The sequence below is a fragment of the Siphateles boraxobius genome, unplaced genomic scaffold, assembly GCF_051911475.1.
Source record: "Siphateles boraxobius isolate OS27281-9 unplaced genomic scaffold, OSU_SipBor_1 47, whole genome shotgun sequence".
NCBI classification, from domain to species: Eukaryota; Metazoa; Chordata; class Actinopteri; order Cypriniformes; family Leuciscidae; genus Siphateles; species Siphateles boraxobius.
The window spans coordinates 1,096,584-1,123,067 of NW_027509108.1; the positions used below are offsets into that span (position 1 = coordinate 1,096,584).

General features: G+C 39.0%; 2 protein-coding genes across 3 annotated transcripts in view; both read right to left on the reverse strand.

Moving 5' to 3' along the window:
- The window catches only part of c3a.5 (complement C3a, tandem duplicate 5), a 28,470-nt gene extending 19,474 nt beyond the window's left edge, over positions 1 to 8,996 (reverse strand). Inside the window, exons 1-18 of one of the 2 annotated variants that reach the window (XM_077201350.1) lie at positions 8,805 to 8,996; positions 8,525 to 8,720; positions 8,275 to 8,443; positions 7,824 to 7,897; positions 7,614 to 7,702; positions 7,423 to 7,505; positions 7,240 to 7,327; positions 6,980 to 7,082; positions 6,044 to 6,164; positions 5,791 to 5,906; positions 5,530 to 5,676; positions 5,241 to 5,444; positions 4,524 to 4,715; positions 4,284 to 4,436; positions 4,083 to 4,212; positions 3,923 to 3,994; positions 3,158 to 3,355; positions 2,375 to 2,489 (exon numbers count right to left, since the gene is read on the reverse strand). In XM_077201350.1, the coding sequence (XP_077057465.1) occupies positions 2,375 to 2,489; positions 3,158 to 3,355; positions 3,923 to 3,994; positions 4,083 to 4,212; positions 4,284 to 4,436; positions 4,524 to 4,715; positions 5,241 to 5,444; positions 5,530 to 5,676; positions 5,791 to 5,906; positions 6,044 to 6,164; positions 6,980 to 7,082; positions 7,240 to 7,327; positions 7,423 to 7,505; positions 7,614 to 7,702; positions 7,824 to 7,897; positions 8,275 to 8,443; positions 8,525 to 8,720; positions 8,805 to 8,917 (2,363 nt within the window). In that variant the 5' untranslated portion in view covers positions 8,918 to 8,996. The remainder of the gene's footprint in view (positions 1 to 2,374; positions 2,490 to 3,157; positions 3,356 to 3,922; positions 3,995 to 4,082; positions 4,213 to 4,283; positions 4,437 to 4,523; positions 4,716 to 5,240; positions 5,445 to 5,529; positions 5,677 to 5,790; positions 5,907 to 6,043; positions 6,165 to 6,979; positions 7,083 to 7,239; positions 7,328 to 7,422; positions 7,506 to 7,613; positions 7,703 to 7,823; positions 7,898 to 8,274; positions 8,444 to 8,524; positions 8,721 to 8,804) is intronic. The other variant, XM_077201351.1, reaches the window with a different exon arrangement.
- Positions 8,997 to 10,088: 1,092 nt separating this feature from the next.
- The window catches only part of LOC143710401 (complement C3-like), a 34,278-nt gene continuing 17,882 nt past the window's right edge, over positions 10,089 to 26,484 (reverse strand). The window contains exons 24-41 of the mRNA XM_077201349.1: positions 21,209 to 21,412; positions 21,018 to 21,093; positions 20,733 to 20,892; positions 18,986 to 19,081; positions 18,724 to 18,880; positions 17,468 to 17,631; positions 17,232 to 17,390; positions 16,926 to 16,985; positions 15,438 to 15,528; positions 15,276 to 15,324; positions 14,773 to 14,863; positions 13,432 to 13,521; positions 13,005 to 13,110; positions 12,601 to 12,690; positions 12,202 to 12,282; positions 11,705 to 11,788; positions 11,417 to 11,552; positions 10,089 to 10,377 (exon numbers count right to left, since the gene is read on the reverse strand). Coding sequence (XP_077057464.1) covers positions 10,236 to 10,377; positions 11,417 to 11,552; positions 11,705 to 11,788; positions 12,202 to 12,282; positions 12,601 to 12,690; positions 13,005 to 13,110; positions 13,432 to 13,521; positions 14,773 to 14,863; positions 15,276 to 15,324; positions 15,438 to 15,528; positions 16,926 to 16,985; positions 17,232 to 17,390; positions 17,468 to 17,631; positions 18,724 to 18,880; positions 18,986 to 19,081; positions 20,733 to 20,892; positions 21,018 to 21,093; positions 21,209 to 21,412 — 2,036 coding nt within the window. The 3' untranslated portion in view covers positions 10,089 to 10,235. The remainder of the gene's footprint in view (positions 10,378 to 11,416; positions 11,553 to 11,704; positions 11,789 to 12,201; positions 12,283 to 12,600; positions 12,691 to 13,004; positions 13,111 to 13,431; positions 13,522 to 14,772; positions 14,864 to 15,275; positions 15,325 to 15,437; positions 15,529 to 16,925; positions 16,986 to 17,231; positions 17,391 to 17,467; positions 17,632 to 18,723; positions 18,881 to 18,985; positions 19,082 to 20,732; positions 20,893 to 21,017; positions 21,094 to 21,208; positions 21,413 to 26,484) is intronic.

Consider the following 26,484-nt stretch of genomic DNA (forward strand, 5'->3'; position numbering starts at 1 on the left):
TAATGCTACCCCATATACGTGCGATTCATTACAGCCACCAACATGTTTCAGTTCCTTCAGGATTTTGCAAACTAATCTCCCACACTATTTACCTTAAACACTATAACATATCAATAAAATTAATGTTTGTAGCTGATTTTTAAGACAATACAAGTGTGTCCGAGATTGCCTGTTCCCTTCCAGTCTGTCACGCTCGACATACCGACGTATTGGAATCACGTTAGAGAGCCCCAATCATCTTCGAGTGCAACAGAATGAGCCAATGCACAAAACATCTTGCATCTTGCACTCCATCCCGCATTGGAAGGGGATGCAAGCACCTGTTGTCTTCCGCTTCAGAGCCTAACAGATCTTTCTGTATGCAGTCTCTGAGAGTACTAACAGTCAACGAGTGTGTCAAGCGTTGCTCGAACCTGATCCAGAATTGATGGCTCCCGGGCCACCAAGACAGTAGGGTCTCGAGTGGAACAACTGTGTCCCGAACCCTCGAGGCTGGACAATTGGTATCTCGGGCGGGCCGTGCTGGTTCTCAACGTGCTGCCCCAGTGCCTTTCTTTCCGTAAGTACATGAAGAGGTTACCAGGTTGTGGACATCACCTTTTTCTGCGAGAAACAGAGCTGGTACCTCCTCGCCCCTTACTACCCTTGACGGTGGTTCGGCAAAGGTTACGTGGATATTCCTCCGGTCTGTTGTGATGCAGCTGTGTCCGGTGACCGCTACTTCATGGAGGGGTAATCCACGTCTCCCATCCAAGGCCTGTAAGTTCTCGTCTGTTCTCACGGGCAAGGCTTACATAGCCTGTGGACAGACCACTTCCTCGCATGCCATGGCGGTGCTGCAGGTTCATCAGGCCAAAGCACTCATGGACATGCACAAGGGTAGACCTGACCGTGAGCTCATGGCTGAGCTCCGTATGGCAACTAACCTCGCCCGGAGGGCGACGAAGGTTACTGCACGTTCAGTTGGCCAGGCGATGTCCACACTTGTGGTCCAGAAGCGCCATCTCTGGCTAAACCTGGCGGACATTAGGGAAAGCGACGTAGTATTGGTTCCTGGACTCCCCAATTTCTCAGGCCGGCCTTTTCGGCAGTGCGATAGTGGATTTAGGCTGTGTGTCCACCAAAGCGTTTTTTCACGCAGCTGGCGTATTTTTCCAATTGTTTTCAATGGGAGCGTCGCGTTTTTTCAACGCCATGAGCATAACGAGGTGCCAACCGTTTTTTTTTTTTTCACGCTGAAGTGCTGAGCGCCTGCCGTTTTTCACTGGTCACCAAGAGTTGAAGAATGTTCAACTTTGGGGTAAAACGCAGCGCTCATCACTGTCACTTTTTACCCAACCGCCCAATCACAGTGGAGGAGGGGCGGGACAAATATCACACCGACCAACCGCCACATTCTGCTTGTTCAATGTCAACAGATGACAACAAGAAGCATAATAATGAAACAAAATAATTTTAAACAAGAGCCAGAGAAAATATGTTACATTGTATCGACAATTTAATATAGAATCAACACAGAAACATGTGTGTGAAATGAGATACTAGTAACACTTTCGAGTATATTCCGTAATATAACAAGCAAAGTGTCTCAACTGAAAAACAAACAAACAAAAAAACGCAGAAATAGAGAGTTTTCAGCTGGCTAAAAACGCTTTGGTGGACACGCGGCCTTAACCCAGCAGTTCTCTGCCGCCCAGAAGCAGACGGAGGTGATCCCGGCCCGGATATGTGCCCAAGGTTCCTGCCACTCCCTTCCGGGACAGAGTAGTGAACCTGCAAGCACTGACCCTGGAGGAGGTAGACCCAGCCCTGGCTTTTCTCTGTCCCGTCCGTGCTTTGCGCCTACACGTGACAGAATGCAAAGCCTCGGGACCTCAGACCAGCTCTTCGTCTGTTACGGAGGCCAGCAGAAGGGAAATGCTCTCTCCAAGCAGAGGTTGGCGCACTGGATAGTGGATGCCATTGTCTTGGTGTACCAAACCCAAGACGCACTATGCCTCCTCAGGTTGCGAGCCCACTCCACTCGGAGTGTAGCTTCTTCCTGGGTGCTGGCACAAGGTGCCTCGCTGACAGATATCTGTAGAGCTGCGAGTTGAGCGACACCTAACACATTCGCTTGGTTTTATAGCCTTCGTGTCGAGCCGGTAGCCTCCCTTGTACTCGCTTCCCATAGCCCGTAAACACCGGAGACCCCGTTCAAAGTGTCGGCTTGCTTCGCCATTCCCCTCCTATGGACCAGTGTTGCCTCCCCCTACATAGGCCGGAGCCACCTCAGTGTATATATGTAATTGAGACGTTTTTTTATAAAGAACAGCATTGGTGTTCTCAAATGTTTTCAAGTCAAATTTATTTAACTATATAATCTTTCACTCACCACGACTGTTTTGGAGGACATGGAGGTAGATTGATCTCCTCCCAGAGCCAGGTTTCAGGGAACTGTGTACGTACAAACACGTCATCTGGTTCATCATCAATATCATCTCCCTCACCTGAGAAAACAAACTAGTGTACACTACCATACAAAGTTTTAAGGCCAGTAAGATTTTTTTTCTGAAATATATTTACTCTGCCAGAACACATTAAATTGATAAAAAATGTACAGTAAAGACATTAATTAACATTTAATGCTACAAAAGATTTCTATTTCAAAACAATGTTTTTTTTTCATCCAAAACCTCTAAAAAAAGTAACACAGCTTCCACAAAAACATGAAGCAGAAGAGACTATACTTTAAAAGTTTAGAATCAGTAAGATTGTTTAATTTTAGTGTATTTATATCATTACTTCAACTTGAAGCTACATAAAAATAATATTTAGATGTAAGTCTAATATTGGAGCAAAATGATAAATATAAAAGCAATTCATCTAAAAATCACACTAATGATACGTTTATTCTGGTGGGTTGTAATAAAATGAGAATTTGTGATCATAATATTGTCATAATATTGATTGATGATTAAAAGCTATAACTTACCCCCCACATGCACTCAAACTTTACAACTGTTTCTACATATTATAATATGCATAAATGAAATTTAAGAGAAAAAAAGCAAGAAAGAAGCATTTGAGAGTTACACAGGTGGATAATTCTCTTTCTGAAATCACTGAATGACTGAGAGCTGTGAGAATGCATTTGCTAATGAGGCAAAAATCTCACTGCGGGACAGATACATCTCGTCCTCGCTGGAGTACGTCATGCTGTGGTCTTTGATCACTTTGCAGCAGTGCAGGAAGGCCTGGACACATTCCTTTTCATCTAAGATGTACTCGGCTCGCCGTTCACACGAGTAGCCGAGTTTATTCTCTTGCATGCCGTCCACGCAGCACTTCTTTATTTCGCCAGAGTATTTACCAGCTGAGAAAACAATGTGTAGAAGAGATGGAGAGCAGACAATGAAGGCAAAAGCAGAAAAACTGTATGAAATGATCTTCAATAAAACATATGGCTGCACGATTTGAGGGGGATATCTAATTGCAATTTTTCTGATAAAAATTGCAACTGATTTAAAATGCAAACGTAAAAATGTGGCCAAATTTTTGATATGACTAAAAAGTGGCTAAAAATAACATGGCCATAAAATAATAATAGTTATTATTATTAATAAATAAATATATATTATAATTGTAATATTTCACTGTAAAATACAAAAATCAAGTATTTAATAAAATAATATAACCCTTATTATTACTACTACTAAATAAATTACAAACTATTACTAATGTAATATTTCACTGTAAAATACAACCAATGGAGTATTTAAGAAAAATTATTTAATAATAACAACATAACAATAATAATAATAATATTTCACACTACAACTGTAAAATTGCAATTCTATTATTTATGGCTGTCTTCATTTCTTCATTTTCAAATGTTAAACCACAGAATGTTTATTTTGACTGAAATAAAAAGATTCTTTACCCAAAGTAGTGGTGACCTGCAGAAGACTCTCGGCTCGTCGTTTTCTCTTAGATGAGGCAGGGCACTCGTTATCTACAAGAACATGAAAGATTTCTTTAGAAATGTAATGAACAAAAGAAAACAAAACAGTTCAATTCCAACTAAAGGAATCAATCAATACTTGTTCTGGTGTTGGTTCCTCCTGCAGTGCTGGACGCAAACATCAGACCTGCATCACTGAAAACCCCCATACTGTCCCCTCCACTTCCTGCTGTGCAGCCGGTGTCATGCTTCTCTATGACGTCCCAGATCTAAAGCAGGAAAAAGACTAGGTAATTTTAAGTCTGAAACTACTGAGGTTATTGTACATGAGGTTAATTACCTTAGTCTGAGTGAGTCTGTTCTTGTCATTAAGGACATAAACACCCTTATCTACAGCGACCAGCCCAACTTTAGCTCCAGGGTCTCCAGTTATTTTCAGGCTGAGCTGATCTCCTGGGCCAAATTGCGCCTGGTCCTTTACCTCAACTTTGAGCTGGGATTAAAAAGAGTAAAGAGATGCTTAGAAATTTTGATGGTAGTGGGATAACTGTCCTTGGTCATGGTTTATCAGTTCACCCACCGTTCCCATGCACGTGTCCTTCACGTCAACCCAGACTGAATCAGACACCACCTCAGACGAGCCCACATGGTAATAAGCCACAAAGCGGAAGGACGGCACCATGTCTTTGGTTACAGGTAGAGACAGAGTCACTAGAGATTGTCCTCTCCTCTTAAACCTGCTTGCTTGAACAATCTGACCTTTACTCAAGATCTGAAAATGAGGCAAATGAAAGACACTGAGTTGTATAGAAACGAGTGGCGGTTTGTGCCCCTGCCTGTGACGCATATATCATATTATCAAATCATATCATAATTTATTTGAAAAATCAGTTGCATTTGCCAGGTACAAAGACAATTAGTGGCCACATTAAATATGGCTAAACTAAATTGACTTTAAAGTTCACTTGTCAGTGCAATTGGTTAGTGTATTTAACTTAATTTATAAATGAATACAACTGATTAACAGTTTTAACACATCCACAAGAGGAAATGTTATTCAACTAAATATTTATTCCACAAAAAATTGTATTGTAAATTGTATTAAGTAGTGCCACTGCTAAGTCGTTTAAACTTCAGCATGGATGTAGGTTTTCAAAAAAAAATTGCAATGCATGCACATGTATGAATATAATTTGCATAACTCATCCCTAAATGGATGTAAAATATATTACTGATATCAAACATCTAAGACATAAGAAGTAGTGTATGAGCACCAATTGCATCATTTGATCCTCACCAAATAGGTGAAATCCTGGTTTGTCACTCCGGGGCTGTTTCCCAGATTCAAATTGACTTTAATTTGATCACCGATCTGAAGCTCTGCAGCATCAATGCCGATGTGTAGATAGTTCTTGGAGCCTCCTTTGGGAATGTAGGGCAGAGCCTTCATCTTTCTTATTGCCTGCTGGTCGTCGTTTAATTGTGGATCTTTGGTCTTTGCCTGGAAATAAACAATTATTTTACAGGTTTGCAAAATCCAAAAGTCAATAAGACTTTGAGATTTTTCACTCAAGCTCAGATCTTACAGTGATCTCCAGTGTGGAAGATCCTCCCTGAGTATTAATGGTAACCTTCGCAATGCCATTGGCTCTAGTTCTGCCTCTGACCGTTCCAGGATTTACTTCTACTTCCACATTTTGAGCAGGCGTCTGGTCAGGATTTGATACATAAACCTTAATAAGAAATAAAAGGAAACATTAAACAATAGCTTCATGTGTTTTCGGTCAGCGGAGATGAGTATGATCCCGTTCTTAAATTTTTTGTCAATTTTTTTCATAGCTTTATACCGAGACATCAAAGGACATCCCAGGTTTGAAGAATTGTGGTGTTCTTTTGAAGTATATGGTGTAAGGTGACGTCACAATCTGAATGCCTCTCCTGTGAGCTTCCACTAGTTCACTGCCTGAAACACACACACAGTCATTTTTCCAGGTGAAGTCAACAATGCCAAAGTCACCTGTGCTGCTAGGATATAAAGACCTTGTAGCAACTCTCAAACAAAAATCCAAAGGTTGCCGCCTCTTAGTTAAATTTTCTTACCAGTTTCTGTTAAAACACTGACTGAAATGTAGAGTGACTTCCCAACTAGCTGTTGGAGATCTGGGAAGGTTTCCTTGACCATTTGTCCTTTCAGCTCTGCCTCTCCTTCTCCATCAAATATCTACAGAGTGACAATAGACACATTAACTCCCTGTACAGTAGTTTTTTTTTTTTTTTTTTTTTTTTACTATTTCATACAAATGTTTATAAAATTGTATTTTTATATAAATATATTTTTTTACTATTTTATAGTATTACTGTCACAGACCCTATTGCAATGACATTAAAAAAGGTATACTATTTTAATAAAATTTTATTTTTATACATTTAATTCTGTCACAGTCAGTTGCAATAATGAAGAGTTGTTGAGACAGGATATAATCGCAACAGTCACTTTTTTTAAACAATATCACATGATAACGCAGGAATAACGCAACCAACTAAATATCAGCAGGCTATTTATACACGGACTAAAGAAAGGGAGAAAACATGGAATAGGCGAGATTAATCAATAAACAAATGAGTTAACATAGCAACCAATGAACTGGGACAAATTAAACCTAATCTAACACAGGAAAAACTAGGAAGTACAAACTACAAAAGTCCACTAAACGGGAACCTCACATGACATATACATTCTTATTATTTTGTAAATTATACTTTTTTTTTAAATAAAATTACTATAAACGCTAAGTTTTAACTACAGTAGTACTCTAAAAGTACTCACAAACCCCGTTTTGCCCTTGCGTTAGGATTGCTATACGAATTGCACACCTCATATTTATGTTGCTTAATGATTACGCTACAAGAAAACGCATATTCATACTGAAACTGCAGTTATGGTGAACTACAAACACACTGTACAAGCGATGCCTTTTTGTCTCCAAATGAAGATGATTGCGTTATGTGGGATTATATTATATAAATAGCACTCGCCTGAACCCTTTGCAGTGAGGCAGCGATGCTGATTTTCTTCTCGTTGTCTATCACACCAAACACCACAAAAGCACTTCCTCTAACCTTATTCCCAAACAGGTACCTAACAAAACAAATATACTGTCAAAGAAACATTTGAGAACATCCCTTGTATTAAATCTTCAAAACAACCACTTCAAACACAGACTACTACTGAAGAGTACTAAATTACATGTTTGCACAGTGAAACAGTAAAATAAACAACTAAACTCCTGTCTTACTTAGCTGATATGCCTACTGTGAGAGAGCGCTCATTCACATAGAAAAAGGGTTTGCTTGGATTTAAGGTCACTTCAAAGCTCGGCAACACTGCAAAAATAAAATAAAAGTTCAGCGATTATTAAATTTTTCACACAGCTTTAACAATAGAATAATTTGTTCTCTAGATAAGGCAGTAAACGTACCATATTCCATAACTTCAAACTCAGTAGTGAAGTTCTTTTGCGGTGTGTTTGTGTATTTTGCGATCAACTTCCAAACCCCAGCACTTCAAAACAATACCAGCAGAAAACACAAGAGTCTTATTAACAGAGACTGCCTGCACTAAGATAATTGATAATTCACTGATTAAACTTCACTAAATAGTTCAACAAACCTGGCAATTTCAGGCAAAGCAAAGTTTTCGGCCCTGATGCCTCCCCTTGGTAGGAATGTATCTCTGTTGAGTGTGATGCCTTGAGGATTCTTGTTAAACAGTAAAAAAGCAACACAAATTTAGTGTTAAGTGGAAGCAATGATAAACAATATAGGTGGTTGTTACGGTTCCGTTATTTCATCTATGCTTGTAAAGTATTTAACTGAGTACCATGATATCGACTGAGACAGAAACTCCATCAAATGGATGTTGATCAGGAGTTAAGGAGAAGACCCTGTAATTAACTGGAAAATAAAATGTAATCAAATATTACTTTATAAGCTTAATTTTTATGTAAAATGTTATGCATATATCTTATTGTTGGGATGTTTGTCCATGGAAAAAGCCTTCTTTAAAAGTCTGCATGTTTACGTGACTGGGAAATATATCAAGTTCTCAACATCCTCTCTAAAATTAAAATGCAAGGCTTTTCTAAAGGACCTTAATGTATGTGTGATTCTCTCGTCTTTATTGTCATGGAAATTATAACAACTTTTAGTAATAATTTATCAAAAGAACATCCAATATCACAGAATAGATTGCAACAAAAAAACGTTTAAGATTCCTTAATTTGATAAGCCAGTTAAACCTGTGTGACCCATAAACAAAACTTAAATCTTACCTGTGCTAGCAGGCGTGTAGATTGGCTTGTCTGTCTGTACAAATATATATCCAGACTGGAATGAGACCATGATCACTTTCTCCAGAGTGTGAGATGGAAATTGAGCTTGTAGAAACACATACTGCTTCTCCAGAGGATCATCAGAGAAATAGTTCTGATCATCAGGGATCTAGAGAACAGATAATCAGTCTGAATTAAATCTGATAATAAACTAATTAGAAACACTGCACTGTATTTATGGAGCTCTCACCTGTATATCTGTAAGGATCTGGTAATTGTTTTCTGCAGTAAGTTTCACTGTTTTGGTCAGTATCTCCAGGTTCTGCTTTGGGAAGTTCTTCACTGAGATCCTCACGTTCAGGTCTCCTCCAGTGTAATCCTGAGCCTCCACAAACACGTTCTCTGAGGAACCCACTCTCAGTAAATTAGGAGCTGACAGAACATATCTGAGGAAGTGAAAATTAAGATTTATATTTGTCTATCACAAGAAACAATCCTTTTTTGGACGTTTCGAAAATTAATGTACTTACAGTTGGTCACATAATGTGAGCAAAGGGAAGCACAGAACGATGGCAGTCAGCGTCACTACGTCCACATGCATCATGTTCACCAGCTTCTGTGTTTGTGACTTAAAGTGGAGCATTGTTTTCGACGTTTGTCATTTATCCATGTCCCTCCTCAATTCAAGATATCATCATTGTCCTCAGAGCTAACTGTTGAGTAACTCGAGTGGAGGAACTAAAGTATGATCAAGCAGAAAAGCGGCTATGGGTGCGTGTTTGTGTTGTGCAACTCTTTTCAAAAGAAAGTGTTTAAGACATCCGTTACATTGTTGGTTGCCTAAAATCTTGTGTTCTCCACCCAGTTCCACAACAAAGGTTGCTTGTGTCTTGTCTTCAAAACTAAAGATGACGTGTGAGCATCAGTTTGGATATTGAGAACCACCCAAAAAAAACTGTCTAAATGCATGAAGTGCAACTACAAGTTATTTACTAGTTTTTCAACTGGCTTTTTGAATATTTTAATTGAAAATAAATGAAAGATGTTGAGACAAACTTTTTACAGGTTAGAATTTGCTGACTTCCTGATTTCTCAACCCATAAGTTATTTCTCAAAAGCGTTGTACCTTCATATGCAAGCTCATAGTAAACCTGAAATTAGAGACCACAATTGCTCAATATAAAAATTATGCAATATAAGTTCATGTTTCAAGTGTTCTCCAACATATGAGAGAAAAGTAAAATGTTAGCTTGGTTGCCATGCAAAATGAAATTAGAAACGTCCATCCATTCTCCAGGATTTCACATTTTTTTACAAACACTGTTTATTTAGGCTAAACTATGATATTTGTTTACCATGACATTAGTTTATTTAGATTCAAAAAGGAACCGTGTACATTAATGAATCTAAATTCCTGAAGGCAGGTTTTCATTGGTAGTCCCTTTGCCAGATGTTATAAGGCATAGAAACTAGAGAAAAGATGGAGGGAGAGGGAGGGAGGGAGAGAGAGAGAGAGAGAGAGAGAGAGAGAGAGAGAGAGAGAGAGAGAGAGAGAGAGAGAGAGAGAGAGAGAGAGAGAGAGAGAGAGAGAGAGAGAGAGAGATGATCTTGGACTTAGAATATTATATGAAACCTTGTATCTGTAAATGTATCATGAGAATGGGGGGGGGGGGGGGGGGGTTTCATACCGTTGAAAGAGTACCGCCTGGTTATTTAAAAACCCTGACAAGAGTTCATACTGGAATGAAGCCACACCACTGTCCTGGCAATATATCAGTATATCACACAATGAATAACTGGAGTCCAATACAAACTTATTTTCTCTTTTTTTCAGTTTTTATTCAGTCAGTGTTTTCTTTATAAAATTACAAGAAGTATTTTGGACGAAACAATATTATGAAGATTTATTGAAAGTTTGCAAGATATGTTTCGTTTTCTGTAATCAACAAATGTTTATATAATTATGTAGCACATCCTTCTTTGAGGAGGCTATCCTCGAGTACAGAGATGCCGATGTACTGATCCTTGTATTCTTTAGTTTGACTTTCCTGTCTTGTCGGCCAGTATTCAACCCAGGTGTGCTCTCCAAAGACGTACTGCAGACTAAAATAAAAGGAAAGTGAAGACATGAACAACTTGGCGACACATGAATCATTTCCAGTATAAGGGTCAATGACAAAGAAGGATGTACAAGATGATAAAAAAAAACAATGTATTAAAGTGTTAATGGCTTGATGCTAATTGTACTATAGCTAACTCTAATGCACCTGTTGCGCCAGGAGCTATATATTTCACAATCTATTCGGTTAAAATAATTCACTTAAAGTCCCAAGAATACTTTTTTGTTTCTTTTCTAGAAAGACTTCAGATAATATAAATTTATAGTGGGATGAAACCGATATTTATGGGCAAGCAATGCAATGCACAATATGAGCTAATAATGGCAGAATACAAACAAAAGAATAACAATAAAATAATAATGAAGATTAAGTCTCTTTACGGCAGAAGTGTGAAAGGTTCGTTGTGTGAAAACAATAGAACACGAATTGTGCAAGAAAGTTATCCTTGTCATGCATTACTCAATAGGCTGCAAATGGGTGTTTAAAGGTCAATTAAATATGTATGTAGCATCTTATCAGCCTTCTCTAAAAAACTCACAACATGGTCTTACAATATGCTGCATAAAACAGAATTTTAGAGATATCATCCTCAAATTTAAACTGAAGCATGACCACACTCGTGGCTTCACTTTATTAATTGTGGTTATAAGTTATACTACATTCAAATAATATTTTTATACGTTTAAACTTTATATTCTTAATATTTGTATGTATATGTTTGAGCTTTTATATCTCCATATTAATAACAGTCTGAGTAATTCTGAGTCTTGAACTGTAAACTCCCAAGTGTTGGCTTTTTAAATTGGTTATGTGTCTATTGAGAGTTACTTATGAGCAGCAACTTATGAGCAGATGTGTATCCAAGCTATTTTTTTGCATATATTAAATAACACAGCAGAACTTTGAATAAATTTGGTCAAAATTGGAGCTTCACATCACTGAGCCATAATCAAGCTTGTACATACTTTAAATGCATAAAGCTCAGGCAAATCCTGTTATTTACAGAGAGATGAGACACTTACGATCCTCCAAGTCTTGGCAGGTCAGTAGATTTGCCCATGATGAGGTACGACTTGCCTTTTACCAATCCCAAATGTTCTCTGCAACTGGGACGACCCAAAAATGGTCTGACTCTCCCCTCAACATCCTCATCAGTGCCTACAGGACAGAACTTGTTTAGGACACACTTTCACTGCAATTCAAATTAGCCTCATGCTGAATATGTATTTGAGAGAAAAAACTCAAATCAGACAATATTCATATGCATTTCACAATCCGTGGAGTAGCATGGAGAGAACATTGAACCGTACCTTCTTTCAGCACTTGCTCCACCTTCAAGTGATAGATGTCAGAGTCCCGTTGCAGATCCATCTCCACCACTGAGACTTTATAAACTGTCAAACATACATGTTATATCGTTATCTACATGTAGAGCTGTAAGGCTCAGGTCAAACTGTTCAAATTGCATTTCAGAAAGGGTTAAAGGAAGTCCACACAAAAACAAAAATTATTATCATTTACTCCCATCATGTTGTTCCAGACTTTCTTCTGTAGAGCAAAAAACGAATTGAAAAAAACAATATTTCAGGCGTCGTGAACAGTGAGTTTGCTTTGTCTGATACAGTATTTTCTCTGTTGGCACTCCTCTTTTCATCCGTCTTCAGCGTTTTCCGGCTCTGGCCTGTGTTAACGACCTGTTTACAGACTTCGTCATTTTCAAGAACTTTCTTTTTTCATTCCAATGAAAAAAAAGGGCATTAAGGAATAGAACAACATGAGGGTGTGTAAATAATAAAAACACATTTACCATAATCCATGCCAGCTTCACAGGCTTTAATCAAACGCTCCTCATCTTGGACACCTTTTTTCTTCTGGTAACTGCAGTTTTCTGTGTTAAGAGAGGTTAACGGTTCATACAGTTATTTTTCCTCATTCACATTCAAGAGTAAATCATAACTGAATGTTTAACTCTTTTTCCAAGGGTTAAATCTAGATGTAGAGGTGATGATTGCAGTCGTAACCTCAACCGTCTTTTCTGGTAATTAAAAGCCAGACTGTTTAAATTTTTTGTTTTAATTTCTAAATTTAGTATATTTTTTTGACACTTTGATTGGCATTACAAGTGGACAGTATGGAATAAAAATAAAAAGCTACAACGCTACAGGATATGGTCATATTGTGTTCTTATGTGTGTGAGAGATAATACCTTCTGCACACTGGCACATGTCTCCCTTACACAGTCTGTATATAGCGCCATCTTCCCGCTCAGGGTGGAAGTACTTTGTACAGCGTGCATCTGGGAAAAAAAAAACAAACACATTCATGAGTTTAATTAATTTCATGAAATGCAAATGAGATTTTGACCAGGAGTGACATAGTCTGGTGCGACTTATTTCCTGGAAAATGTGCTAATATTGTAACAATATTTGCTGAGAAAAACATCCAAATGCAGATTATTCAAAGGCATTATTGAGCCAGATGACTAAATCATTGAATGGACTTTGTGCAGGATATGAAACTGAGAAATAAACGACAATGTTAATTTGTGAGCTCCAGTTTAATTAAATAAAAGTGTGTGTATGTGCTTATGCATGCGCACAAAAAACTTACTGGGTGAGTAATATTCATATATTGTGACAGCGGCGGGTTGAAGCAGACCCACATTAAGCATCTTGTGCATTCTGAAGGTAATTCTTTGTTTTTCTGTACGCAAAACCTAATAATACAAAAACCAAAGCAAATGTATGATTACATATATTGTGCACTGCAACAAATAGTTAAAAAAAATCCAATAAAAAAATTAATCTATAGCTACATTTACACTGCAAAGACAGAGTCGCTTGTCATATAGTTGTACATTCTCTTGTGCTTAAAAATGTTGTGTGAAATATCAATTTTATACTCATAAGTGAAATAATGAGCACTTTGGAACTTCTGTCAGCCAATCAGAATCAAGAATTCAAGAATTGCTTATAGAAATATAAAGCAAAGCAAAAAATTTGATGAAATGATCAGGCAACACAGTCTGCTGAAATACCTTATCCAAGTAGAGGATGAGGGATCCTCGCTCTGACAGCACTTTGTCCATCTCAAATTTCTGGATGTATCTCTCCTTCCCTGTGGACAACTGAGGGCAAGAAAATTAGAAAAATAATAGCAATACATGCTAGGGCTGGGCGATATTGCCAAAAAATCATATCTCGGTATTTTTTGGTTAAATGGCAGAATGGTAAATGGTAGAATACTTTCTACGTTTTTCTATTTGGATAAAGAAAATGTGTTTATTTAAAAAAAAAAAAAAATTTCACATCCTGCTCAATGATATCCAAACAATGTTGATATTGAAGGATATGGAAACAAATAGGGAATGTAATGTAGGCTATACAATATATTATGTGCAAAAAGGTGGTTAAAATCACATTACATTCTAACTTTGTAACATAACAAACTAAAAACAATAATAATGCTTTTGTTTTTAAAAATGACTAAAGGCAAAACTAAAAATGAAAATAAAAACAAAAGCACGAACTAATTATATTAGCCTGCATTTGATTACACCATTATAATGGTCACTTTCATAAAAATATACTTGTAGGTTTAAAATTCCACATATTGCACATTTATTGTGTACAACAACAAATATTTTAGTAATATGTATTTTAGTCAGAATTATTGCGCTACTGTTCCACTGTGCTCGTCTGTTTGGCGCGCATGCGCGCGGCGGCGCTCGCTCACGGAAGCTTAAATTTTAGCGGAGATTCATTTGCAGAAGCTCGTCCTCTCCTGACAGTGAAATGGACATATTTGTTTGATTTGTTTGAACATTTACAGATGGTGAATATACCTGTGAAATGTAAGTTAAGCACTGAGGAAAGCACCACGTCTCAAACGCATTAAACAGCGCCAGTATTTATCTTTCAGTCACTAACAGTAGGCTATCTGTCCGAGCATCTGACAGGGCAAGCTGCTTTAAACTTGTTAACTATCTTACCAATTGTTTTGAAGCGCTTAATAAGCTTGTGTCATGTTTAGGACAAATTGTACTGTTCTTTCACTGCAAGAGCTCACATTGCGTACTCCACTATTTTTCAGATGTGCTCGTATCAAACTACTGTATCGATATAAACGGTAGCCTATTGCCTCATTCCATATCATGGGGGAAAAAAATATCGATATATTGTACAAACTCGATATAGCCTACCGCCCAGCCCTAATACATGCTATGATCAAATGTCCTGTCTGTAGATGTTTATTAGATTCCTCATCTGTTTACATTATAAGCTTCTAAAACTGAGACGCTCCACATGGCTTGTGAGTTTTTGTTTCTGGAATGGAATCATTTACACAAATATGAGGCATCAGTTTATCAGCGTATTACCTCTGCAAGATCTCTGCTTTCCACTCTAAATCCCGTCGGTATGCCAATGTCCAGAATTGTCATGGTGGCATCGGTTTTATCGCTTTTGTAGCTGTGAAGGACAGATCAAGAACAAACTTCAGTTTTCCTCCATCAACTGATTCTACATTTAAGGTTGCTTTCACACAAGAGCTTTTTAGTCTGCATGTCAGAATTATTATATTGTAGTATAAAACAGAGCAGCTTGTCTCCTAATTATCTTTCTTTGAAGGACAAGTTGCATCTGCATCAGAACGCGGTGAAGTTTGAGTCTCCGCTGGTGTAACGGTGATAACCAGTTGTTGCTAGTAATCGTATTCATGACGCAAATGTACCGTGGTTGTGGGAAAAAGTAGTGAAGGATCGAACTCCGACCAAGCAAACAAACCAAGTGTGAAAACAGCCTAAATGAGCACATGCTGATTAATTACAAATAATGGTTTCTTGACATAAAAATAAACTTATTAGGAAATTTGTTCACATACAAGAAATCCATGGTGAGCTTGTAAGTTTCAAAGGCTCCTTCTTGTTTTGCTAAAGGCAAAAAAATATATAATAATTAACATAAATATCCAACACACATGGGTATTTTGGAGATTTCACTTTCTAAATGAATGGAAAGTGCATGAACTCTTTGTCAATCTTACTTTCAAAGTCTTGCTCCATTTTAACAGTCAGATCAAAGAGTGTACAGTCAGACTTCTTCTCAACAGGTCTGGCGTAGTACAGCGTCAGAACCTGAAAAGAGCAGCACGTCTCAGATTAGATGTTCAAACTATAGACTGTATAAAAAGATGGACGACGCTCCTTCACTCTCTTCCATTGGTGAATAGTGAAGCCGCCAGTGTCCCGATATGGCGCTGAGATCTTGGGACCTGCGTCTGCGCAGTAGTGAGCAGGAAGTAAAGCCGCGAAATCAAGGCCCTGCCCTCACTCTCACAGAGTCAATCGCAAGCACTTTTTTTCGGATATGCCAGATCGGTTTGCAGTTAGCACAATCTACTGCAGAACAACCCTTTATGTCAGTGTGAAATAAATAGTTATGTCCTCGAACATCCAGAAAAAAGTCTGTTGGTGCTTCAGTGACTACTTCACTTTTACCGCTTTTCCACCAACAAGAACCAGGTGCTGGTTCAGAGCTAGAGCTAGTGCCGGTTCGGAGTTGGTTCAACTGACGATCTTTCAAAGAACCGGTTTTCCTTTCCACAGGCTAGAGAGCCATCACAGAGCCAAATCTTACGTCACTGTATATCTCATGTTGCCCAGCAACGCGACCGCGGCACACACAAACACACCAGGCTTCTTCGAGATGGTTCGGCACTGTGAATCTCGAACTGCGAGAGCGATCCAAAAGCAGAAGGAGTCGTATCCTCTCCAAACACTCCAGCAGCTCCGATCAGTCCATGCCGCTCCGATGCATCTCGAACAAGCCTTCCATCAACAATGGCGATCGTTGCGTTACTATTTAAGCTCATGGCTTTGCAAACCTACATCGGTATCCAAACACGGCGAATCCAGCACGTTCATGCAGCTCGCCGTAACGGAGATTACAATCGAGCTGCTATTAGCACGATTAGCTGCTATTTAAAAAATGGCGGTCACAAGTTTTGTGTTTGTCTTGTTGGTCACGGTACCCCGCCCCCAGCCGCTGACTTAAGCGGTTCTTACTTCTAGACCAGCAATGATTTGGTGCTACTTAAGAACCACTTTTACTGGTTCGGAGCTGGTGCTTTGGTGGTCGAAAAACAAAGAACCGATTTGAAACTAGGCTCTGGCTCCGAACAAGCACCAGCTCTGCCTTGGTGGAAAAGGGGTATCAGAGAACTTGTCAATCAAAGCTGTCAATCATGAAGTCACACCACAGTTTTTACAGCATCAAGTAACTAACTAAAAACAAACTTATTCAGCGTGATAAAAACTACAGCAAATGACAGAAACCATCCTTGGAAAAAAGATATTTGAAGTTTAATTTAATTGTTTAGTTTGTCGGGGTTTATGACCTATACTAGGACCAGTCACCGGGGGACGATCGAGGCGCTTTGGCTTCACTTTTCAGGACTTGTGCAGCACACTTGGAAAAGTGTTCAAACGCTTTAATCTTGATGTTGACAGTATAGACGCTCATGAACACTCACTGAGAGAGTGGCTGTTCCAGTTCCTTTAGCCGTCACATTGAAGTCCTTGTTGATCTCCACCTGTTGAGTGAACACAGATGCACTCGAGTCAGCAGAATCAAATCCATGATGTAATGGAGATATCTGAAAACCTCATTATACTGGACATCATTTGCTTCTGGCAGTGAGCACCACTTGTTTTATTTACCAAACACAACACTATTGACATAGACAACTAAATACGATAAATGGTGAATAACATAACAATGATACAACAAAAACATCCAATTGACACATTTTGAAGGAGGTTGATGAGTTTCTCCTCACCTTGTCTGACCGTGTAAGATGCACATTCTCTCTTTTAATAGTAAATTTGACAGGTCTGCTTCTTCCTGCCACTGACAGCTCCACGTCCAGATTGAAGTTTTGTCGGTCCTTCACTTGCGTGCGATACTCTGCCACGGCCTGGAACACCATGATGGTCGCCTGGAAAGTGCAGAACAGCATTCAAAGACAAGTTCTGCATCTGTTAATCACAGTCAGATGATGAGATGTTAGTGTACCTGTGTGGTGCCAGATCCACCATAATGAGACTGTTGTGAACGCAGCCAGAAAACTGCCTCTCCTGCTTTATCAAAGTCTCTGTCCTTCACAAGCGCCAGCACAGCATAGGCCGTCGCCTCCAGAGAGTGATGATGCTGTCCAGCGACAGTCCAAAACCTACCGGCTGGTTCAAACGCAAATCAGGAATAATAACAGGACTGTGTTCCATTACTGTTATTGACACCAACAAGCAGCAATCATTACACCATAAAATAAATAAAGCCAAAATACATTTTATAATTTTTCCTAGTGTTGGGGCGGTACACCGGTTCATACTGAATACCGGTGTTTATTTTTGTTATAATATGAATTTTTAATATACCTCAATACCGGTGAATGTTGCTTTAACAACGTTGGGAACGTGGTGCGACACTAGCTGCGTTTGCATGGACCCTTAGCCTAACCCGTAAAGGTGCACATCAACCCGATTACTTTATTTATCATGTTCATGTAAACAACGTGTTCGGATTCATCAATCGGATTGATTTCATTCCGACTGAACCAAAAGGTGTCCATGTAAACGTACTGTTGCACTGTTGATGAACAGTTGTGTTACTAAGCCTGACGGTGAAGATGGATAGGTTAATCTTGATACCTGTCAAATTAAATTACAGTGTTTTCCATACATTGGTTCACATATCAACACAGCCTTTTGGAAAATATATTTGTGGTTGGTATTGACATTGTTGAATAAAGTCGAATTGAGTCAAAACGCGGTGCGGGTGTTTTTATATGAATGAATCTGAAATGAACAGACAGTCTTTAGAAACGTTTCTTTAATCTTTCTTTATCTTTCATAAAAAGCAGCGTTTATAAGCGCTGCTGCTTTGTGTTCAGCCGTTACCGGGGAAACCGCTATTTCTGCTCCTAAAGCGCCTCCTTCTGGCAACTCTTTGTAAACACTTCAAACCTGTATCAATACTAGTGTGGATTTTTTCGACAATATTCACTCATGACAGTAAAATATGGAATTCTATGTTAATCTACTGCAGTATTTCCTCTTTTAATCAGTAGAAAATGTGGTTAACATTCAGTCATGCTTGAAAAAAATAAATAGAAATAATACTATCATATACCGTGAAACCGATATAATTTAGCAAAATACCGTGATGTGGATTTTTGGTCACAAATTTTTCCAATATTTACACTTGGGTTTTGGTTAGAATTGTTCCATGTTGTAAAAAAGCAAAACACTTTTTGATAACTTGTCACTGACCATCTCCTTTGGTGGAATGTTTCATCAAGATGTCTTTATTGAGTTTTCCAGCATTGGCCACGGCGTAGGACGTCATCGCAACAGCGTAAGGATTGGTCAGTCGTGGAAGCCGACCTTCTAAGAATGCAACAGCCTTCCTGATACTTTCATGCAGACTCTATAAAAGTGTGTGCAAGAGGTTAAACCCAAGAGGGGAAAAAAATCAACTTAATTTATAATTTAGCATTTTTGATGAATGAAACCGTGGAAGAGCTGTACTTACACCAACTGATCCAGCACAGATCTCTCTGCCCTCTTGCATGGCAATCACAACAAAGGCCGTCAGAGAGGCATCAGCATCTATGCCTCGTACATCACCCTGGAATAAAGCACAAATAAACAGTATCACAAAAAATTGTTTTCTAATTAAAGGGAATTTTACACAACATTTTGGGGCCGGAAAAAGCAAAATATTTAAAAACGGGTTTCAAAGGGCAAGTTTTTTTTTACAAAGTGAAATCGCCAACTACTGGCCTGGCAGCATTTTAGTTATTTTCGCGGATTCGTGTGAAGAGGGATAATTTTTACAACGTTGTCATCTGTACGCGAAAAAATGCGAAGGAAAAACATTTATGTTTTTAGTACATTGTTGTCATGTAAACATGCCCTGAATCAGCAAATGTAGTCTGCTAAAATATTTTTTACTAAACCTACACTGTAATGTTAAAACATAACCAACACCATCAGATCACCTTTTCTCTTTGATTATCTGGCGGTTCACCACTCAGTTTCAGCAGCCAAACACAAACCTAAGTTATAAATGTAAGGGTCAAGGGCACAACTAAAGCTAACACTGATCTCCATAAAAGTGACTTAAAAATAGTGATTTTCTCCTTCAGTGATTCTGCTTGTTAACATCAGGTGTCTTCAATAATAATCAATCATCACTCAATGAATCACTTAATTAGCTCATTAAAGGTACTTTAAGCTACGTCACCACAGGCTCCACAAACGGCAACAAAAACACACTGGGCTAACCCGCACCACGACACATAACAAACTATTCCAGCCAATAACCGACAAGAAGGGGTTTGGGGGGTTAGTGCGCGGATGAGGAGGAGGGAGGGTCTAGCTAGCCTCCGTTTTGTTTGACAATACTTTAAACGTCAACAAGAATTAACGTCACCCAACATCGCTTAGAGCACATTTAACTTTAATTTCTAAGTTGAAACAAAGGCAGTCTTCAAGTTGAGTGAACTTCGATTTTCAAGGCAGCATGTGAACTTGTATTTCCAAGTTAAACTAACATGAAATGTCTTACAGTGTATCAACCAATCAGTGGACAACAATTGAGTCCATGAAGAACTTTAACAAACTATGAGATAGTGACAGTATTACGCATTTCAAATGTATCTTGCTTTGGTTCATAATTCATTCAAATGTATTACACAACCACAGTTTTCTTTTAAATAATTATCTTTAATTTGCCTCCAGGGCTTCAGATTGTGCAAGCAGTATGCAAACTTATTAATTATATTTTACACATAAATTGTAGTTAAGTTAATCAGTCATAGTAAAGGTTGGGTATCATTTGAATTTTAGCAATACCGATTCTTATCGATGCCCAGTTTAGATTCCAATATGGTTTAAAAAATAAAGTCAAACATTTATATATCAAACATATCAGCAGCAAATTTATTATTGCTGTCACTTTAAGACCTAATACGTTTTCTTTCTCAACTGTTTTTGTTCACTTAAGACATAACCAAATGTATATACAAGGATATTTTGACATAATGTTGTGTATTTGCCCGTTCAAGCGCAAGAAGACACAAAAGAGAGCTCAATTCAGTATTCATGCCCTATATAAGAGGCAGCTTTTTGAGTTCAAGTGAGCACACAGGAATCAATAAGCGGAATCGAAATTTTAATTTTATCACAAGTATCCAATTCCTGACCTTAGGTCTCCGATTACAGAATTGAAATCGATTTTCGATTCCCAAACCTAGTCATAGTGACATTCAACTTACCACCATCTCTCCATGAATTACAGGTGCATCCTCTTTAAAGGAGCCGTCTGGCTGTTGTTTGTGGAGAACAAGCCACTTCAGGGCGCTGCAGAGCACATTTTCTTCTATAGGAGCAAAGTTATTGGCCATGGCGAAGACTTTGGCCACATACGCTGTCAGCCTTTAATAGACAGAAACAAATAATAATTTGTTACTAATAATTGTAAAATAATAAAATATGACGGGAGAAACTGGGCATGAAAATACATAAAACAAATTAAATTGATTGAAATGAAATGAAAATACCATGTGCTGCTTGGCCTGTCTACCCAGGCAGCGTAGGATCCATCTTTTTTACGGTAACCCAGCTGCCGTTGATAACCTTAATGCAAAATTAGTTAAAGAAAAAAATATTTTGTCTATATTATGTATTCTTTTTTTTTGTCTTTTATTTCAAATCATAGTCAACTTCTTTATATCTATTGTATCCTGCTGACCTGTGCTGATATGGTTAATTGCTTCACTACGGCGGTGCATGCCCACAGCCTCCCACTGATTGGTGCTGTCCAGATAATGAGTGGCAATGACAGGTAAAGTCATAGTGATCATGATCTGCTCTCCACATCCACCGGGCTGTTTAATAAGGCTACCCATCATGTCTCCACTGATGGCCTGCTCAACTGTCTGGGAGATCTCTTCACCTGGAAGGAGGAAAGAGGAAATGTAGGCTGAGAATTCAGTTTTTGTGATCTTTGTTATGATGAGCTGAATTGATTGTATCATTGTGGTTTGCTATTGGTTGATCTCATGTGATTGGCAGGTTATCCTGTCCTCTTGCAAGTTCATTTGGTTAAAGATTACGTGGGCATATTCATCAATGATCAGCACAGATGAATAATTTTCAATAAATACTGCAATATTCCATATAAAATAGAATTGTAAATAGTCAAAAATTGTCTATTTTGATTTAATGCTAACTTTAACATTCTTTATATGTAATAGATTTCTAGTGCGTTCAATTTAAAAAAAATGTTTACATTTTATTTACTTTCTTAACCTATTCTCAAAGTTGGAAAGCATAATTCTTTAAATTCTGTCATATGTCCTGGTTTTATTTCAGTAGTGGCCAAGCCCACGCTGTGGTTCGATCTAGACCGTGGGATAGTCAGTGTTCGTCCTGAAGAGAGAACAGATATCAGAAAACTCACAATGTGTCCTAACCAGATGCGAAACAATGAAACAATTACACAATAAAATGTGTCTATCTTTTCCATGTTCCCTTTCTTTTGGTAATGTTCGACGTGGTGTCGGACCGACATTAAGTGGGTCATCCTTGGGAGCCACAATCACCTCTGAGAGTATCAGAAAAGGCCAATGGAATTGGGTGTGTGGTATTTGCATGCCAGGCCACACCCCCAGACGTACCGGTATAGAGACAGAACGCATTTAGGCCACGCCCATACTGGGGGGTGAAACAATCCAACCCTCTCCATTGACTTTGCATTGCAGGAAGCTGCCTCCTTGTCATTTCTTGTTTCTAAGAAAAGACAGAACAATGCCTAAAAGCTACTGTGTGACAGGGTGTAGGCTACAGCAAACAAGCTACAGAACCCAGAAAGTTTTTATAACCTACCAAACCGTATAAGCCAGCCTTTAAGGAGACAAAAGTGGAGTATTAAGATGTGAAGCATCAGCAGGAAGAATGCAGGGCGGTGGGAAGATGTTTTAGGTAAGGGGTGCTGTGGGGGAGGGGTATTATTACAATACAAGAGCCTGCACAGTGACAGGAAATAGAAATGAACCCTAAAAACCTGCCTAGTGCCTACCTTACACAACGCTGACAGTGGACTTGCGCTCAGGATTAGAGTGGCTGTGGACTAATTCTTTCTACGCACACAATATTCTGTGCATATGTTTTAAAAAATATAATTTAACATATACATAACACTTTTTTGAATAGCCCACTCAAAGTGTTTATTACAAATAAATTACTACATTCTAATAATGAATAAATGTAACTTCACCAAAATCTGCGTTGAATTTACGATCCTGTGCCACACCCCCAGCACCTCCACTTCCCTCGCCCCTGGAAGAATTGGTAAATTGTGGGATCCTGACACTCAGTAGGCTATGCCTACGTGTGCACTAAACATTTTGACACTGGGAAGTCAAATATCCAAATGTCAGTTTTATATAGCTAAGCTATCCTGTCGCGGATTACGTACCCCTCCAGTGGGTATGGTTCTCAGAGTAATATGACACGTTGTGCTCTGTCTCAATTACCTGTATCCACTTTTGTGTCCTTAAACGCTCTTTTTGTTGGGGTCGACAGCTTATAAAAACTTAGTTCTGGGTTTTGGGCACAGCTTTTAGACAATGTTCTGTTTTGTGTTATAAGTCAGAAATGATAAGTCAGAATATAAGTGTTGCAAGTCAGAAATGACTTCCTTAAAGTTGTATGAAAGTAAACTTGGCTACAAGTGATGTGTAGCCAAGTATGGTGTCCCATACTCGGAATTTGTGCTCTGCGGTTTACCCACACACCCTGAGCAGAGGGCAGACATTTTTTCCTCGGCGCCCGGGAAGCAATTGGTTAGGCGACTTGGTCAAGGATACCTCTGTTGTAGGTAATGAGAGTGGAAGAGAGCAATGTTTATTCACTCACCCCACCTATATTTCCTGCAGGTTTTGGAATACCTTTTGGTACAAGTCCAACTCTCTAACCATTAGGCCACAACTTCCGCCCTAAAGGCCCTTTCACACCAAGCACGATAACTATAAAGATAACGATAAAGATTTCATTCTAAAAATCGTTCTCCATATTAAAGAATAACAGAGTTCACACCACAACTATAACGATAAAGATATAAGGAACGATATCGTTGGGATCACTTTCAGAACGATTTTTTCCCAGCTGTCGAACGATAAAACACTGACAGCCAATCAGAATCCATTCTAATTTAAAGGTCTCGCGCATTTAAAATGGAAGATGACACTGCAGAGAAGTTAATCGTCGAGGTACAAAAAAATCCCCCACTGTTTGACAAGTCAAACCCCCTTTTCAAGGATACGTTAAAAAAGATGTATATATGGAAAGCAATCGGTCGTATCCTGGGAATAAATGGTGAGAAGTATTAACGATGAGATATTATGCAGTTTAGCATAGTGTAACAAAATTACCTCAGGTAGGCTATCCAGCGCTAGTTTTGACAACATTGCTGAAGTTGCAGTGAAAAAGCATTGTATACATAAAGGTGTTGACTAGTCGATGTTTTTATCCCATCATTGACTTCGTCAGCTAAATTCACTGTTAGATTAGATCGATTACACTAGACTTGCTAGATTCACTGTTTAGATGCGCTCGGAACATAGCATGCTGGCTGAGGACATCTGCTGGCAAAGACATGTAAAGGCAATAAGAACAGAAAAAACATATTCAATGACATGTTGTAAACAACAATTATAATAAAATTCGGATTCTCCCAACTCCTCTCGTCTTTTAAGGATATCGTGTACCCAAAAGCGCCTGTTTTTCTTTTGATATTTTTTTGTAAAGTAAAGCAGCAGCAGGTCATCCATTTTTGCTACTTTGAAACCGCAGCGCGGGCGCGCGCGTGCTTAGAATAAAAAGCTCCGTTATCGGTCGTTGGTGTGGACGCATACATAGTTATCTTTATCGTTATCTTTATAGTTATCGTGCTTGGTGTGAACGGGCCTTAAGGTTCCTGAGAGGCACACAAAGAGGTTGAACAAGACCTCGCTTCATCCCTTCTTGGGATCTTTCTCTAGTCTTACAGGCCCTTAAAAGATCCGTTTGAGCCTTTGCAATCAATGTTTTCTTAGTGCCCTTTCCATGAAGATGGCCCTCCAGACTGCGCTCACATCTCTCAAGAGGGTGGGAGACCTACAAGCCCTGTCAGTTATTGAATTGTGCCTGGAATTTAGGCCGGCTTATTTACGCGTTATCCTGAGACCCCGACCTGGATATGTACCCAAAGTTCCCACTACTCCCTTCAGGGACCAAGCACTTCTGATGGGAGAAACCCACCCTTGTCTCTAGTGTGCGCCTTGCGTATCTACCTGGACTGTGCGCCTTGCATATCTACCTGGTTTTAGACAATCTGAACAGCTCTTTGTCAGCTTCACAGGCAGAAGAGGAAAGCTGTCTCTAAACAGAGAATGTCCCACTGGATTGTGGACGCCATTCTCTGGGCGTATCAGGCCCAACATGTACTGTGCCCGTTAGGAGTGAGAGCTCACTCCAATCAACGTATTGCTGCCACTTTGGCTTTGGCAAATGGTGCTTTACTAGCAGACATATGTAGAGCTGCTGACTGGGCTAGACCCAACACTTTCGCACGATTTTATAATCTCCAAATGGAATCAGTTTCTAGCTGTCTAGCACACAGAGGACTGTTCTTGTCACCTAGCAACTCTAACTGCTGCAGTTGATTAGCGACAGTAATGTTTGTACTGCACTTTTTATATTCAACTGCCTAAAAACAAAACAGGGTTCATAACCTGTCTTAATATGTTCACCTTGGTCCATTTATGTACATGGCCTAATAAAGAGCATAAACTATTGTGGTGACGCACCGGTCTCGTATCTCTTACGGAGGAGCGGAAGCATAAAGGAGTAGTGACGACAGTGAAGATCGAGAGAGGAACGACTAGTGTCGAGGTTTTATGTTGTGTTTTGTTTATGTTTTATTGTATGTGACAGCAGTCGTCCCCGAGGGGCTGCTGTCGTTTACTTTCGATTTCTATTTTAATATTAAAATGTGTCTTGAACGTTCACCGGTTCCCGCCTCCCTCTTCCCACAACATCTAACTGCGTTACACTGGTGCCGAAACCAGGGAAGAAGGAGAAATACACTGTCAAAGAGCCCTCGCCACTGTGGAGAATCCGCAGTGCCATTGAGCATGGCTGAGCAGAGTCCGTCGCCATGGACACTCGAGGTGGTGCGGTGGAGTCAGTTGCCGGGGGGACAGACGAACTAGCTGCCGGCCGTGAGGGAGCGGAGGAGCCGTCGAAGTCCACCTCCTTCTTCCCACAACATCTAACTGGATGTTATATAGTCGATCAGCCCTATACACACACTACGCAAGTTGCGTAGGGCTCCGCAAATTACTCAAGGCCCCACCTCCTCCTCATGTCAAAGCGCGTCAATCAATGTTTACAACATTATTGAGAAAATTAAGCGGACATTATAGGCGCACATACTTTTAAAACAAGACAAAGATTATCTTGTCTTCAAGTCAGTTTAGTTACAACTCTGCAATAAATCAGGATGGAAAGCAATGTATTGACATTGACTATTGATTTATAGGCTATATGGCATTTAAAATGTTGATTGGCTGGAATTACTGGTCAATATGGATGCACATCTCTCAGTAGATAATAACCATCAAGTATTGCTTGTATCATTTAAAACAGTGGCATGTTAATATTTAAATCCGTACTATTTAAAATGTGAATTCTTGATATTAAGAATGTACTTTTTCTAGTAACAATGTCTATTTCTGATATCAGGAATTACATTTTCATTAGTACTAGTTAAAGTCCCTGCAAAGTCAAAATTAAGTATGTGTTCTGAGTTTGTTATATCACAGAAAAATTTGTTATTAGCCATCCAGCCAAATTCGAATGATAAAAAAGCCGGCAAGTACATAAAATAAGCTATTAAAATCTTGAAAAAATGAGCAGTAGTCTCTGCTCTCAAACACTGGGGGCGTGTCCGCTGGCTGCGCTGAAACCACATCCACTCGTGGT